General features: G+C 41.8%; 1 protein-coding gene across 1 annotated transcript in view; it reads right to left on the reverse strand.

Moving 5' to 3' along the window:
- Window positions 1–320: 320 nt before the first annotated feature.
- LOC124025873 (calcium/calmodulin-dependent 3',5'-cyclic nucleotide phosphodiesterase 1B-like) overlaps window positions 321–12,806 on the reverse strand; it is a 44,303-nt gene continuing 31,817 nt past the window's right edge. The window contains exons 8-14 of the mRNA XM_046339191.1: window positions 4,492–4,617; window positions 4,027–4,128; window positions 3,346–3,466; window positions 3,054–3,135; window positions 2,499–2,616; window positions 2,125–2,261; window positions 321–892 (exon numbers count right to left, since the gene is read on the reverse strand). Coding sequence (XP_046195147.1) covers window positions 792–892; window positions 2,125–2,261; window positions 2,499–2,616; window positions 3,054–3,135; window positions 3,346–3,466; window positions 4,027–4,128; window positions 4,492–4,617 — 787 coding nt within the window. The 3' untranslated portion in view covers window positions 321–791. The remainder of the gene's footprint in view (window positions 893–2,124; window positions 2,262–2,498; window positions 2,617–3,053; window positions 3,136–3,345; window positions 3,467–4,026; window positions 4,129–4,491; window positions 4,618–12,806) is intronic.

The raw sequence follows: 12,806 nt of genomic DNA on the forward strand, positions 1-12,806 counted from the left end.
TATGGTAATTAGCATATAACATGACCAGCATGTTTTGGTAATCTTCATTAAATTACTATAATTTACACAGGGTTGGATAGATGACTTTCTAAATGTAATCAGGTACAGCTACTAGTTACCTGTCCAAAATTGTAATCAGTAACTTAACTTTGAAACTCAGTTTCAGTTACTTTTGGCTTACTATCCCCTTAACTCAGTAACATAATCTGATTACTTTCAGTTACTTTTGGATTACTTTCCCCTTAACTCAGTAACATAATCTGATTACTTTCAGTTACTTTTGGATTACTTTCCCCTTAACTCAGTAACATAATCTGATTACTTTCAGTTACTTTTGGATTACTTTCCCCTTAACTCAGTAACATAATCTGATTACTTTCAGTTACTTTTGGATTACTTTCCCCTCCACTCTGTAATGTCAACTGATTACTTTCCCCTTAAGAGACATAAGAAGAAGATGGAAAGGATCAATCAAACCAGGTGCAACAAACATAAACTGGCACCTTTTTTCAGGGCTGAATTGAATGTCATTGAGAAACAGAAAGGTATCATAATGTATTCTTTCCCAAAACATCCTTTCTGAATTTTTAAATAATTGAAGAAGTAATCATCTAGTTTTTCAAAAGTATTTGGAATCCATTTACAATATTTTAGCTGGTAAAGTAGCTGATTACAGTTACATTTTTGTATTATTATCAAGATTACATGTAAAAGATTACATGTAAACAGTTCTCCCCAACCCTCCGTTTGCATATCGTTTACATAGGCATCATACTGCATGAGAGGCCTATCTACTGTTTAGCATCATTAAAAGGGGTCTGCAGCAGTTGTTCAGCGAGCTCATCATCTTCACCAGCCAACGGCTCCTTCGACACGATCTGATCCAAGAGCCCTGAGAGGGGAAGAGGATTAAAGTATATTTAGTATGATTTTTGTATGATAGTATGATAGCATGATGGTACGATAGCATGATAGCAGGATGGTATGATAGCATGATGGTATGATAGTATGATAGCATGATGGTACGATAGCAGGATGGTATGATAGCATGATGGTATGATAGCATGATGTACGATAGCATGATGGTATGATGGCATGATAGCATGATAGTATGATAGCATGATGGATTAATGTAGGGTAAGTAACATTATATAAGGTAGCATTGTTTAAAGTGGCTATGATATATTTACATCATTTCCCATCAATTCCCATTATTAAAATGGCTGGAGTTGATAGCAGTTATCAATATTAGAACAGTCTGATGGCCTATGATAGCATTATAGTATGATGGTATGATATTATGATGGTACGATAGCATGATAGCATGATAGTATGATAGCATGATGGTGATGGTAACTATTCCCCAAGTCATTGCTGTAAATGAGAACGTGTTCTCAGTCAACTTACCTGGTAAAATAACAGTAAATAAAATAAATAAATAAATAATGATAGCATGATTGCGCGATAGCATGATGCTATGACAGTATGATATGATGGCATAATAGCATGATGATATGATAGGATGATCATATTATAGCATGATGATGTGATAGCATGATAGTATGATAGTTTGATTGAAATACAATAGGTTGGAAAGAATATTCATCCTGATCTTGTCCATTTACACTTACAAGATCTGATCGAAATCAGTTCATAATGTTTCTTTTAATCATCTAAACCTGGCTGAAAATGTGGGCATAATCAGAATGTGGACATGATCCAGACACAAGATGGATGGATGTTAGTACCAGGTATAAACATGGCTTACTGTATGTCTCCTTGATATCTCCTCAATCTTTTTGGAAATCAAAGAGAGACACTGGCTGCGCCACAAATGGATCCCTATTCACTATATAGTGAACTACTTTCGACCAGAGGCCTATGGGCCCTACGGGCCCTGGTTGAAAGTAGTGTACTGCATAGGAATACAGTGTCATTTGGGATGCAGCCACTGAGTATTCATAGAGCCAAGCCAAGGGGTGAGCAATCAATCATACACTGCGACAGCTGGTGTCGGGATTCCAGCCAAGCGTCAATACACCACCCCAACCAGCCATGCCTGGCAAGGTAAGATTGCCCACCTCTGAGCTACAACAGGGTGTTAATAGAAGTCTGTCACATTACCATTGGAGCCGCTCTCCTTCCATTTGAACTTGTTGTCTTCTGTGTGTCGTGTCCAGGTGGATCTGAAGCTGACCAGTTCTGAGGTGATGTGAGACAAGCTCCACTGTAGTCCTCTGGAACTCTCCTTCCACAGATTACTGAAAAAAAAGACAAAAAAGGCATCAGACCTGAGTCAATCACATATGTCAAATGTAATTGGGGTGTGCTTCATTTAGATTTGGTTTTGTGCTTTTGGAACTATTCCATTGTTTCCATTGTACAGCAGCCCAAGTGTTTGAAAGTATTTGTTGTGCGTAGGTACAAGTTAAGAAACCAACGAGCTAACTAACGTCTAAGCTGGGGTTCTAGTCTAATAAACATGCTTTGAATGCCACCTATGTCGATTGCAGGGGTCCGGTGGGCCTGGGTTGTCTTCCACCAGGGGAATGACTATCTTCTCAGCCACGTCAGTCAGTAGGGAGAACGTAGGGTCTACTATGAAGTCTATGAAACCTGCGCACAAAAACAGTATTGTTAGCTATATACTACAAAAAAAATTGCTACGTAGTTTGAAAATGTATGCACTTACTACTACAAGTGGCTCTGGATAAGGGTGTCTGCTAAATGACTAACATGTATGTCTAATAATACTAATATTATACATTATGTAACAACCCTGTTTTTACATGTTAAAGATCAAATCTTCATACACAACCTGCATATGTGCTTTCGACAGTATGGTTTTGCATACACATTGTCCAAAGTATATAAAATGAGAGCATATATATTGATGGTTGATGATGACTCAGGGATGACTCAGTGATGACTCAAATGGATGACTCAGTGATGACTCAAATGGATGACTCAGTGATGACTCAAATGGATGACTCAGTGATGACTCAAATGGATGACTCAGTGATGACCATGTGCAGTAATGTCTTATAATTTGCCTATTTGTGACTCTGCGACCAGGGTGCTGTTCCGATCACACAGTGGAGAGAAGGGAAGACCAAGCTCTGCCTCTCTGTCACCCTCAGAGAAACAGAAAGAGAGAAAAAAATGTTTCAAAGACAATCAACAACAATGAGCAAGATAATCCAGGACCGACACAATACACAAGACGATCCAGGACCGACACAGTACAGAAGACGACCCAGGACCAACACAGTACCAAAGACTATCTAAAACTGAAACAGTCAAGAAAACCCTGTACCCAGTTGTAAGTTCCTCCATGGGTCCTACCTGTCTGAAGAACTCGTCCATGAGGGCTTTGGTCCAGCGAGAGTGTAGACTCCAGGGCTTAGAGGGGTGGCTGATGTCTGCAGTGTGCAGTAGTAGGGACAGCGCTTTTGGTTTGTCTATGCTGTTGACCACAGGAAACAAATGACCACGAGTGACTGCTAGATATGGACCAGAACAGAACTTGAGCTTCTTTGGCTGTCATGTTGATCATTGGAGTCAATGGGAGAGTTACACAGCACATTCATTTTAAGTTATGATAATACTTGCTCTTCAAGTATTAACAGGAATGAAATCCATCAATATGTCTAAAAAAATATGTAATTTAATATAGTACCTTTCTCACAATGTGCTATCAAGTAGGCCTACAGATCATCTGATCCCTATTTTGTTGTTGAGAATTTCCCTGCATGGCAGGAAATGCAAACTTGTAGTATTTTTGACGATTAAAAAGTATTCTAACGTTTGTCATTTCTACTTAAAAAAGTCAGACTTGACTTGCTCTAATGAAAATTATATCAACCCATACATTCATTATAATCCACATAATACTTCACATTTCCTGTTGCTCAAGGATTATTTTCCTGCTGTAGCAAATTGTCTCAAATTAAGATCCTACATCTGTACCACCATAATCTACATCTCAGATGATGTGACCTGGGTAAAGTGTGGAGCAGCACGTACCCTTCGTGCTGCTGCAGACACCCCTTCATGGCTTTGACCTGGACAAGGTGAGACGACATGTCTGTAGCCAACACCATCTCTATCACCAGCGCTCGCAGCTCCCTGTCACACACACAGAAACACACCCATGTAACCTTTCCAGACTGCCCTTTCACACACAAACGCATAAACACACCCATCTAACCTTTCCAGACTGTCCTGATGGGTTTCTCTGTTCCCATGGTAACATAGATTTGTGCTGCTCAAAGGGGAGTTGTGGTTGGGTTTGCGTCTGTCTGTCTGTCTGTCTGTCTGTCTGTCTGTCTGTCTGTCTGTCTGTCTGTCTGTCTGTCTGTCTGTCTGTCTGTCTGTCTGTCTGTCTGTCTGTCTGTCTGTCTGTCTGTCTGTCTGTCTGTCTGTCTGTCTGTCTGTCTGTCTGTCTGTCTGTCTGTCTCACAGCATATTGATACAGAACATCTCTCCTACATCCACTGTTCTCTGGAGAGGTTCATGAAGATGTTGGATTGGTCGTCCTGTAGAAGATGGAACGCAGCACTGATGTGGTGGCTTTCCTGGACTGACCGGTCGTTGTAGATCATAGCAAAGTCTGACCTACACAAAACACACACAGATGAAAAACAATCATGAAGTAATAGCTAGATTGGTTCTACTTGTGTAGCTTAGTTGGTAGAGCATGGCGCTTGTAACGCCAGGGTAGTGGGTTCGATCCCCGGCACCACCCATACGTAGAATGTATGCACACATGACTGTAAGTCGCTTTGGATAAAAGCGTCTGCTAAATGGCATATATTATTATGATTATTATTATTACTTCAATGATCGGGCTTTAGCTAAATTATCTGACTACTGTTGTTATGCCTTAGCTTTAACCCTAAACCTACAGATCTGGGACCAGGATATTATATGTCCTTTGATTTACAGAAACACGTATGGCATGACAATGACAGTCAGAGGGGTTGGATAAAGCACATACAGTGCATTCAGAAAGTATTCAGCCCCCTTGACTTTTTCCACATTTTGTTACGTTACAACCTTATTCTAAAATAGATTAAATACTAAAAAATCCTCAGCAATCTACACACAATATCCCAAAATGACAAAGCAAAAGCAGGTTTTTATACATTCTTGCAAATGTATTAAAGATTTTTAAAAAGGAAATACCTTATTTACATAAGTATTCAGACCCTTTGCTATGAAACTCGAAATTGAGCTCAGATGAATCCCGTTTCCATTGATCATCCTTGAGATGTTTTTGTAACTTGACTGGAGTCCACCTGTGGGAAATTCAATTAATTTGGAAAGGCACACACCTGTCTATATAAGGTAGCACAGTTGACAGTGCATGTCAGTGCAAAAACCAAGCCATGAGGTCAAAGGAACTGACCATTCATAATTGGAAGATGTTTGGAACCACCACGACTCTTCCTAGAGCTGCCACCTGGCCAATCTGAGCAATTGAAGTAGAAGGGCCTTGGTCAGGAAGGTAACCAAGAACCCGATGGTCACTCTGACAGAGCTCCAGAGTTCTACTGTGGAGAAGGGAGAACATTTCAGAAGGACAACCATCTCTGAAGAACTCCATCAATCAGTCATTTATGGTAGGGTGGCCAGACGGAAGCCACTCCTCATTAAAAGGCACAAGGAAGCCTGCTTGGAGTTTACGAAAAGGCACCTAAAGACTCTCAGACCTAAAGACTCTCAGATTGAACTTTTTGGCCTGAATGCTAAGCGTCACGTCTGGAGGAAACCTGGTACCATCCCTACGATGTAGCATGATGGTGGCAGCATCATGCTGTGAGGATGTTTTTCATCTGCAGGGACTGGGAGACTAGTGAGGATTAAGGGAAAGATGAACGGAGTAAAGTACAGAGAGATTCTTGATGAAAACTTGCTCCAGAGCACTCAGGACCTCAGACTGGGGCGAAATATCAATTTCGAACAGGACAATGACCCTAAGCACACAGCCAAGACAACAGAGGAGTGGTTTCAGGACAAGTCTCTGAATGTCCTTGATTGGCCCAGCCAGAGCATGGAACCCGATCGAACATCTCTGGAGAGACCTGAAAATAGTTGTGCAGCGACGCACCCCATCCAACCTAACAGAGCTTGAGAGGTTCTGCAGAGAATAATGGGAGAAACTTCCCAAATACAGATGTGCCAAGCTTGTAGCGTCATACCCAAGAAGACTCTAAGACTTTATTATTATTATTATTATATTATTATAAGACTCAAGGCTGTACTGAGCAAAAGTTCTGAATACTTATGTAAATGCAATATTTCCGTTTTATTTTTATTTTTATAAATTAGCAAACATTTTGAAAACCTGTTTTTGCTTTGGAGCAATTGGGTACTGCGTGTAGATTGATGAGGGGAAAGAAACAATTTAATTAATACGTTCCGAGGCATTGTACGTAGATGACCAGGGTAGCCTAGTGGTTAGAGTGTTGGACTAGTGACCTGAAAGTAGCAAGTTCAAATCCCAGAGCTGACAAGGTACAAATCTGTCGTTCTGCCCCTGAACAGGCAGTTAACCCACTGTTCCTAGGCTGTCATTGAAAATAAGAATTTGTTCTTAACTGACTTGCCTAGTTAAATAAAGGAAAATTAGAAAATATGTATAGAGACATCACCAGATAGTGAGATTCTGAGTGGTGGAGCTGTAATAAAGAGTTAATGAGAGAAGAGAACAGATGGACATAAATGACTCAGGAGAAAGGAGCAGGAGCAAGTTAATTGAGTCACATCCATTATCAAGCCCCCTGTTGAAAGTAATTTGCATACATGTTTACTAGGCACTTAGAAATGAATAATAAACAGATATCAGTGCTACACAGTAAATGGGATTCCCCGTAGGGATAAACACTGTGTAGAAAACTTAGGCAAGTGCAAAAAAAGGAGACATTTAATTGTCAATGTACAACAACTTTTCAAGACTGCAGCAACAGCTTAGTACGTGTTTTTAGGATGAATCTGCTTCCATTTGCAAGCAGAACAAAAAGAGCATTTAAGTAGTACTGTCGTAACAGTATAATGAGGAAATGTGATGCAATGCAACTGAATAATCCCAATGGAGGTGCCCAAGATTCAGGAGTAAAAATGACTGAAATCAAAATAAAACATGAAGCTTTGCACACTAGGGTAGCCTAGTGGTTAGAGTGTTGGACTAGTGACCCGAAGGTTGCATGTTCAAATCCCCGAGCTGACAAGGTACAAATCTGTCGTTCTGCCCCTGAACAGGCAGTTAACCCACTGTTCCTAGGCCGTCATTGAAAATAAGAATTTGTTCTTAACTGACTTGCCTAGTTAAATAAAGGAAAAATAAAAAATATGTATAGAGACATCACCAGATAGTGAGATTCTGAGTGGTGGAGCTGTAATAAAGAGGTAATGAGAGAAGAGAATAAATGACTCAGGAGAAAGGAGCAGGATCAAGTTAATTGAGTCACATCCATTATCAAGCCCCCTGTTGAAAGTACTGCACACACACACACACACACACACATATATCAAATCAACATTTATTGGTAAGTATACAGTTTTGCAGGTGTTGTCTCAGGTGGAGTGAAATGATTCTGTTTCTAGCTCCAACAATGCAGCAATATCTAGCAATTCAATAACAATACACACATCATCCACAAGTTAAAAAAATCTGAAATATCAGAACGGAATATACAGTTGAGGTCAGAAGTTTACATACAATAGGTTAGAGTCATTAAAACTCATTTTTTCAACCACTCCACAAATTTCTTGTTAACAAACTATAGTTTCCGCAAGTCGTTTAGGACATCTACTTTGTGCATGGCACAAGTCATTTTTCCAACAATTGTTTACAGATAGATTATTTCACTTATAACTCACTGTATCACAATTCTAGTGGGTCAGAAGTTTACATACACTAAGTTTACTGTGCCTTTAAACAGCTCGAAAAATTCCAGAAAATTATGGCATGGCTTTAGAAGCTTCTGATGGGATAATTAACATAATTTGAGTCAATTGGAGGTGTATCTGTGGATGTATTTCAAGGCCTACCTTCAAACTCAGTGCCGCTTTGCTTGACATCATGGGAAAATCAAAAGAAATCAGCCAAGACATCAGAAATAGAATTGTAGACCTCAAGTCCACAAGTCTGGGTCATCCTTGGGAGCAATTTCCAAATGCCTGTAGGTACCACGTTCATTTCTACAAACAATAGTACGCAAGTATAAACACCATGGGACCACGCAGCCGTCATACCGCCCAGGAAGGAGGTGCATTCTGTCTCCTAGAGTTGAATGTACTTTGGTGCGAAAAGTGCAAATCAATCCCAAAACAATAGCAAAGGACCTTGTGAAGATGCTGGAGGAAACAGGTACAAAAGTATCTCTATCCACAGCAAAACAAGTCCTATATCGCCACTCAGCTAGGAAGAAGCTACTACTCCAAAAACCGCCATAAAAAAAACAGGCTAGGTTTTGCAACTGCACATAGGGAAGAATATTGTACTTTCTGGAGAAAAGTCCACTGGAATGATGAAACAACAATAGAACTGTTTGGCCAAAATTACCATTGTTATGTTTGGAGGAAAAATGGGGAGGCTTGCAAGCTGAAGAACACCATCCCAAACGTGAAGAACGGGGGTGGCAGCATCATGTTGTGGGTGTGCTTTGCTGCAGGAGGGACTGGTGCACTTCACAAAATAAATGGCATCATGGGGATGGAAATTATGTGGATATATTGAAGCAACATCTCAAGACATCAGTCAGGAAGTTAAAGCTTGGTTTTAAATGGGTCTTCCAAATGGACAATGACCCCAAGCATACTTCCAAAATTTTGGCAAAATGGCTTAAGGACAACAAAGTCAAGGTATTGGAGCGGCCATCACAAAGCCCTGACCTCAATCATATAGAACATCTGTGGGCAGAACTGAAAAAGCGTGTGCGAGCAAGGAGGCCTACAAAACTGACTCAGTTACACAAGCTCTGTCAGGAGGAATGGGCCAAAATTCACCCAATTTATTGTGGGAAGGTTGTGGAATGCAACTCGAAACGTTTGACCCAAGCCAAACAATTTAAAGGCAATGCTACCAGATACTAATTGAGTGAATGCAAACTTCTGACCCACTGGGAATGTGATAAAAGACATAAAACATTTCACATTGTTAAAATAAAGTGGTGATCCTAACTGTCCAAAAACAGGGAATTTTTACTAGTTTTTACTAACCGCACCACCCTCTGGAGACCAATGCGGGTGTGGGCGGGGTGTTTGCAGGCGGGGCGTTTGTGGGCTTTTCGGTTACTGGCATTTGCGGTTGCTGGAATTGCAGTAGTGGGCATTGTAGTTGCGGGCGGTGCAGTTGTGGGCATTGCGTTTTTTGGCGATGCGGTTGCGGGGGCTGCAGTTGCAGGCGGTGCAGTTTCCCTGCCAGGAGGGGATGAAGCCATACAGAAAGTTGTTGATCTGCATCTGTGAAATTTCTTCAGCTTCCTGTAGTTGAAACGGTGCTGATGTGCCTTCTTGGTGAGGTGGTACCACTTCAGGTCGTCAGTGATATGAACTTGAAGCTTTTGAACCTCTCCAATGTGGCCCCGGCGATGTTGATTGGGGCGTGCCCTCTCCGCTGTCTCCTGTTGTCCAGGGAGAGGTTATTCCCACCACTCCGCCAGGGCACTTAACATCCTCCCTGTAGAGTACTGACCAGTTATCTGGTCAATCCCTGGTCCTATCACACTTAGAGTACTGTCTGGTTATATGGTCAATCCCTGGTCCTATCACACTCAGAGTACTGTCTAGGTTTAAGGTCAATCCCTGATCCTATCACACCTAGAGTACTGTCCAGTTATATGGTCAATCCCTGGTCCTATCACACTTAGAGTAATGTCTATATGGTCAATCCCTGGTCCTATCACACTTAGAGTACTGTCCAGTTATATGGTCAATCCCTGGTCCTATCACACTTAGAGTACTGTCTGGTTATATGGTCAATCCCTGGTCCTATCACACTCAGAGTACTGTCCAGGTTTAAGGTCAATCCCTGGTCCTATCACACTTAGAGTACTGTCCAGTTATATGGTAAATCCCTGGTCCTATCACACTTAGAGTACTGTCTGGTTATATGGTCAATCCCTGGTCCTATCACACTCAGAGTACTGTCCAGATTTAAGGTCAATCCCTGGTCCAATCACACTTAGAGTACTGTCCAGCTATATGGTCAATCCCTGGTCCTATCACACTTAGAGTACTGTCTGGTTGTATGGTCAATCCCTGGTCCTATCACACTTAGAGTACTGTCCAGATTTAAGGTCAATCCCTGGTCCAATCACACTTAGAGTACTGTCTGGTTATATGGTCAATCCCTGGTCCTATCACAATTAGAGTACTGTCTGGTTACATGGTCAATCTCTGGTCCTATCACACTTAGAGTACTGTCTAGTTATATGGTCAATCCCTGGTCCTATCACACTTAGAGCACTGTCCGGTTATATGGTCAATCCCTGGTCCTATCACACTTAGAGTACTGTCTGGTTATATGGTCAATCCCTGGTCCTATCACACCTAGAGTACTGTCCCTGGTCCTATCACACCTAGAGTACTGTCCCTGGTCCTATCACACCTAGAGTACTGTCCCTGGTCCTATCACACTTAGAGTACTGTCCAGTTTTAAGGTCAATCCCTGGTCCTATCACACCTAGAGTACTATCCAGTTATATGGTCAATGCCTGGTCCTATCACACTTAGAGTACTGTCCAGTTATATGGTCAATCCCTGGTCCTATCACACTTAGAGTACTGTCCAGATATATGGTCAATCCCTGGTCCTATCACACTTAGAGTATTGTCCCTGGTCCTATCACACTTAGAGTACTGTCCATGGTCCTATCACACTTAGAGTACTGTCCAGTTATATGGTCAATCCCTGGTCCTATCACACTTAGAGTACTGTCCAGATATATGGTCAATCCCTGGTCCTATCACACCTAGAGTACTGTCCCTGGTCCTATCACACCTAGAGTACTGTCCCTGGTCCTATCACACTTGTGCATGTCCGAGATGGCATAGCAGTTCAGACATCTTTTGTCCTCGTCTTGTCGTGTCCTGTATATATATATATTTACAACTTTTTTCACATACATTTTTTTATTTTCCATCAACTCATCTTCAAAACACTCTCCTGCAACCCGCCTCACCAATTTATATTTATAAATAAGTATTATTTACCTCAAATCTGCAATCCTCCAAGAAGCTAGCCAGAAGCTAGCCAGAAACTCCAAGAAGCTAGCCAGAAGCTAGCTAGAAGCTAATCAGAAGCTAGTTAGCTTCTTTACTGGCAAGTCGTTAGTGTTCAGCTAACCACGGTTTGTGGTCATCAGCTATTCTTTAGCTCGAAAATCTATTGCCAGTTTTGTACGGCGCAGCGCGGCTCGGAACGGAACATACCGGACCAATTTTTCTCTCCATGTCCTTGGATTTCAACCGCTAACTCTGGACATTCATTCCCGGATCTCGCAGCTAGCTAGCTGCTATCCGTGTGTCTATCTGCTCTCGTCGATTCCGGAGCAGACATCAATTACTCCGGAGCTAGCCAGCTCCGTCAATCACTCCTGAGCTCCGTCAATCACTCCTGGGCTGCAGTCACCTATCCGGACCCGTTTTACGGCCTACGCGGAGCCCCACCGGGCCTTCACGGCTGGACTGCCGACGTTATCTACCCGAAGGAGATCCGGCTGGCTCCTCCGTCTCGACGTTACCTGAACGCCCATCTGCGGCCTGCTAACCGTTAGCTGTCTTACCTGCTGCTCTCAGAATAGACAATCGGACAATTTATTTATTTTTATTATTGTTATTATGTTTATTCTTGGGCCTCTATAACTATATCTATTGTTTTTATTTTATTTTTGTTGTTGTGTGATTTGGACTAATCCCCTCTACCACACGGAACCCCACTAATCTACTGACGGAACGCAAGAGGTGGCTAACAACAGACCCCCTTCCTATGCTAGCTTGCTACCGATGTCCTGGCTAGCTGTCTAAATCGCCTTGACCCCGAAACCAACCACTCCACTCACTGGACTCTTTTTTGATCACTCGACTAAGGATGCCTCTCCTTAATGTCAATATGTTTTGTCCATTGCTGTTCTGGTTACTGTTTTTTGGCTTATTTCACTGTAGAGCCTCTAGTCCTGCTCACTATACATTATCCAATTTATTAGTTCCACCACCCACACATGCAATGACATCTCCTGGTTTCAATGATGTTTCTAGAGACAATATCTCTCTCTTCATCACTCAATACCTAGGTTTACCTCCACTGTATTCACATCCTACCATACCTTTGTCTGTACATTATACCTTGATGCTATTTTATCGCCCCCAGAAACCTCCTTTTACTCTCTGTTCCAGACGTTATAGACGACCAATTCTTATTGCTTTTAGCCGTACCCTTATTCTTCTCCTCCTATGTTCCTCTGGCGATGTAGAGGTGAATCCAGGCCCTGCAATGCCTAGCTCCACTCCTATTCCCCAGGCGCTCTCTTTTGATGACTTCTGTAACCGTAATAGCCTTGGTTTCATGCATGTTAACATTAGAAGCCTCCTCCCTAAGTTTGTTCTATTCACTGCTTTAGCACACTCTGCCAACCCGGATGTTCTAGCTGTGTCTGAATCCTGGCTTAGGAAGACACCAAAAATTCTGAAATTTTAATTCCAAATTACAACATTTTCAGACAAGATAGAACTGCCAAAGGGGCGGTGTTGCAATCTACTGCAAAGATAGCCTGCAGAGTTCTGTCCTACTATCCAGGTCTG

This window comes from Oncorhynchus gorbuscha, linkage group LG03 (genome assembly GCF_021184085.1).
Source record: "Oncorhynchus gorbuscha isolate QuinsamMale2020 ecotype Even-year linkage group LG03, OgorEven_v1.0, whole genome shotgun sequence".
NCBI lineage: Eukaryota > Metazoa > Chordata > Actinopteri > Salmoniformes > Salmonidae > Oncorhynchus > Oncorhynchus gorbuscha.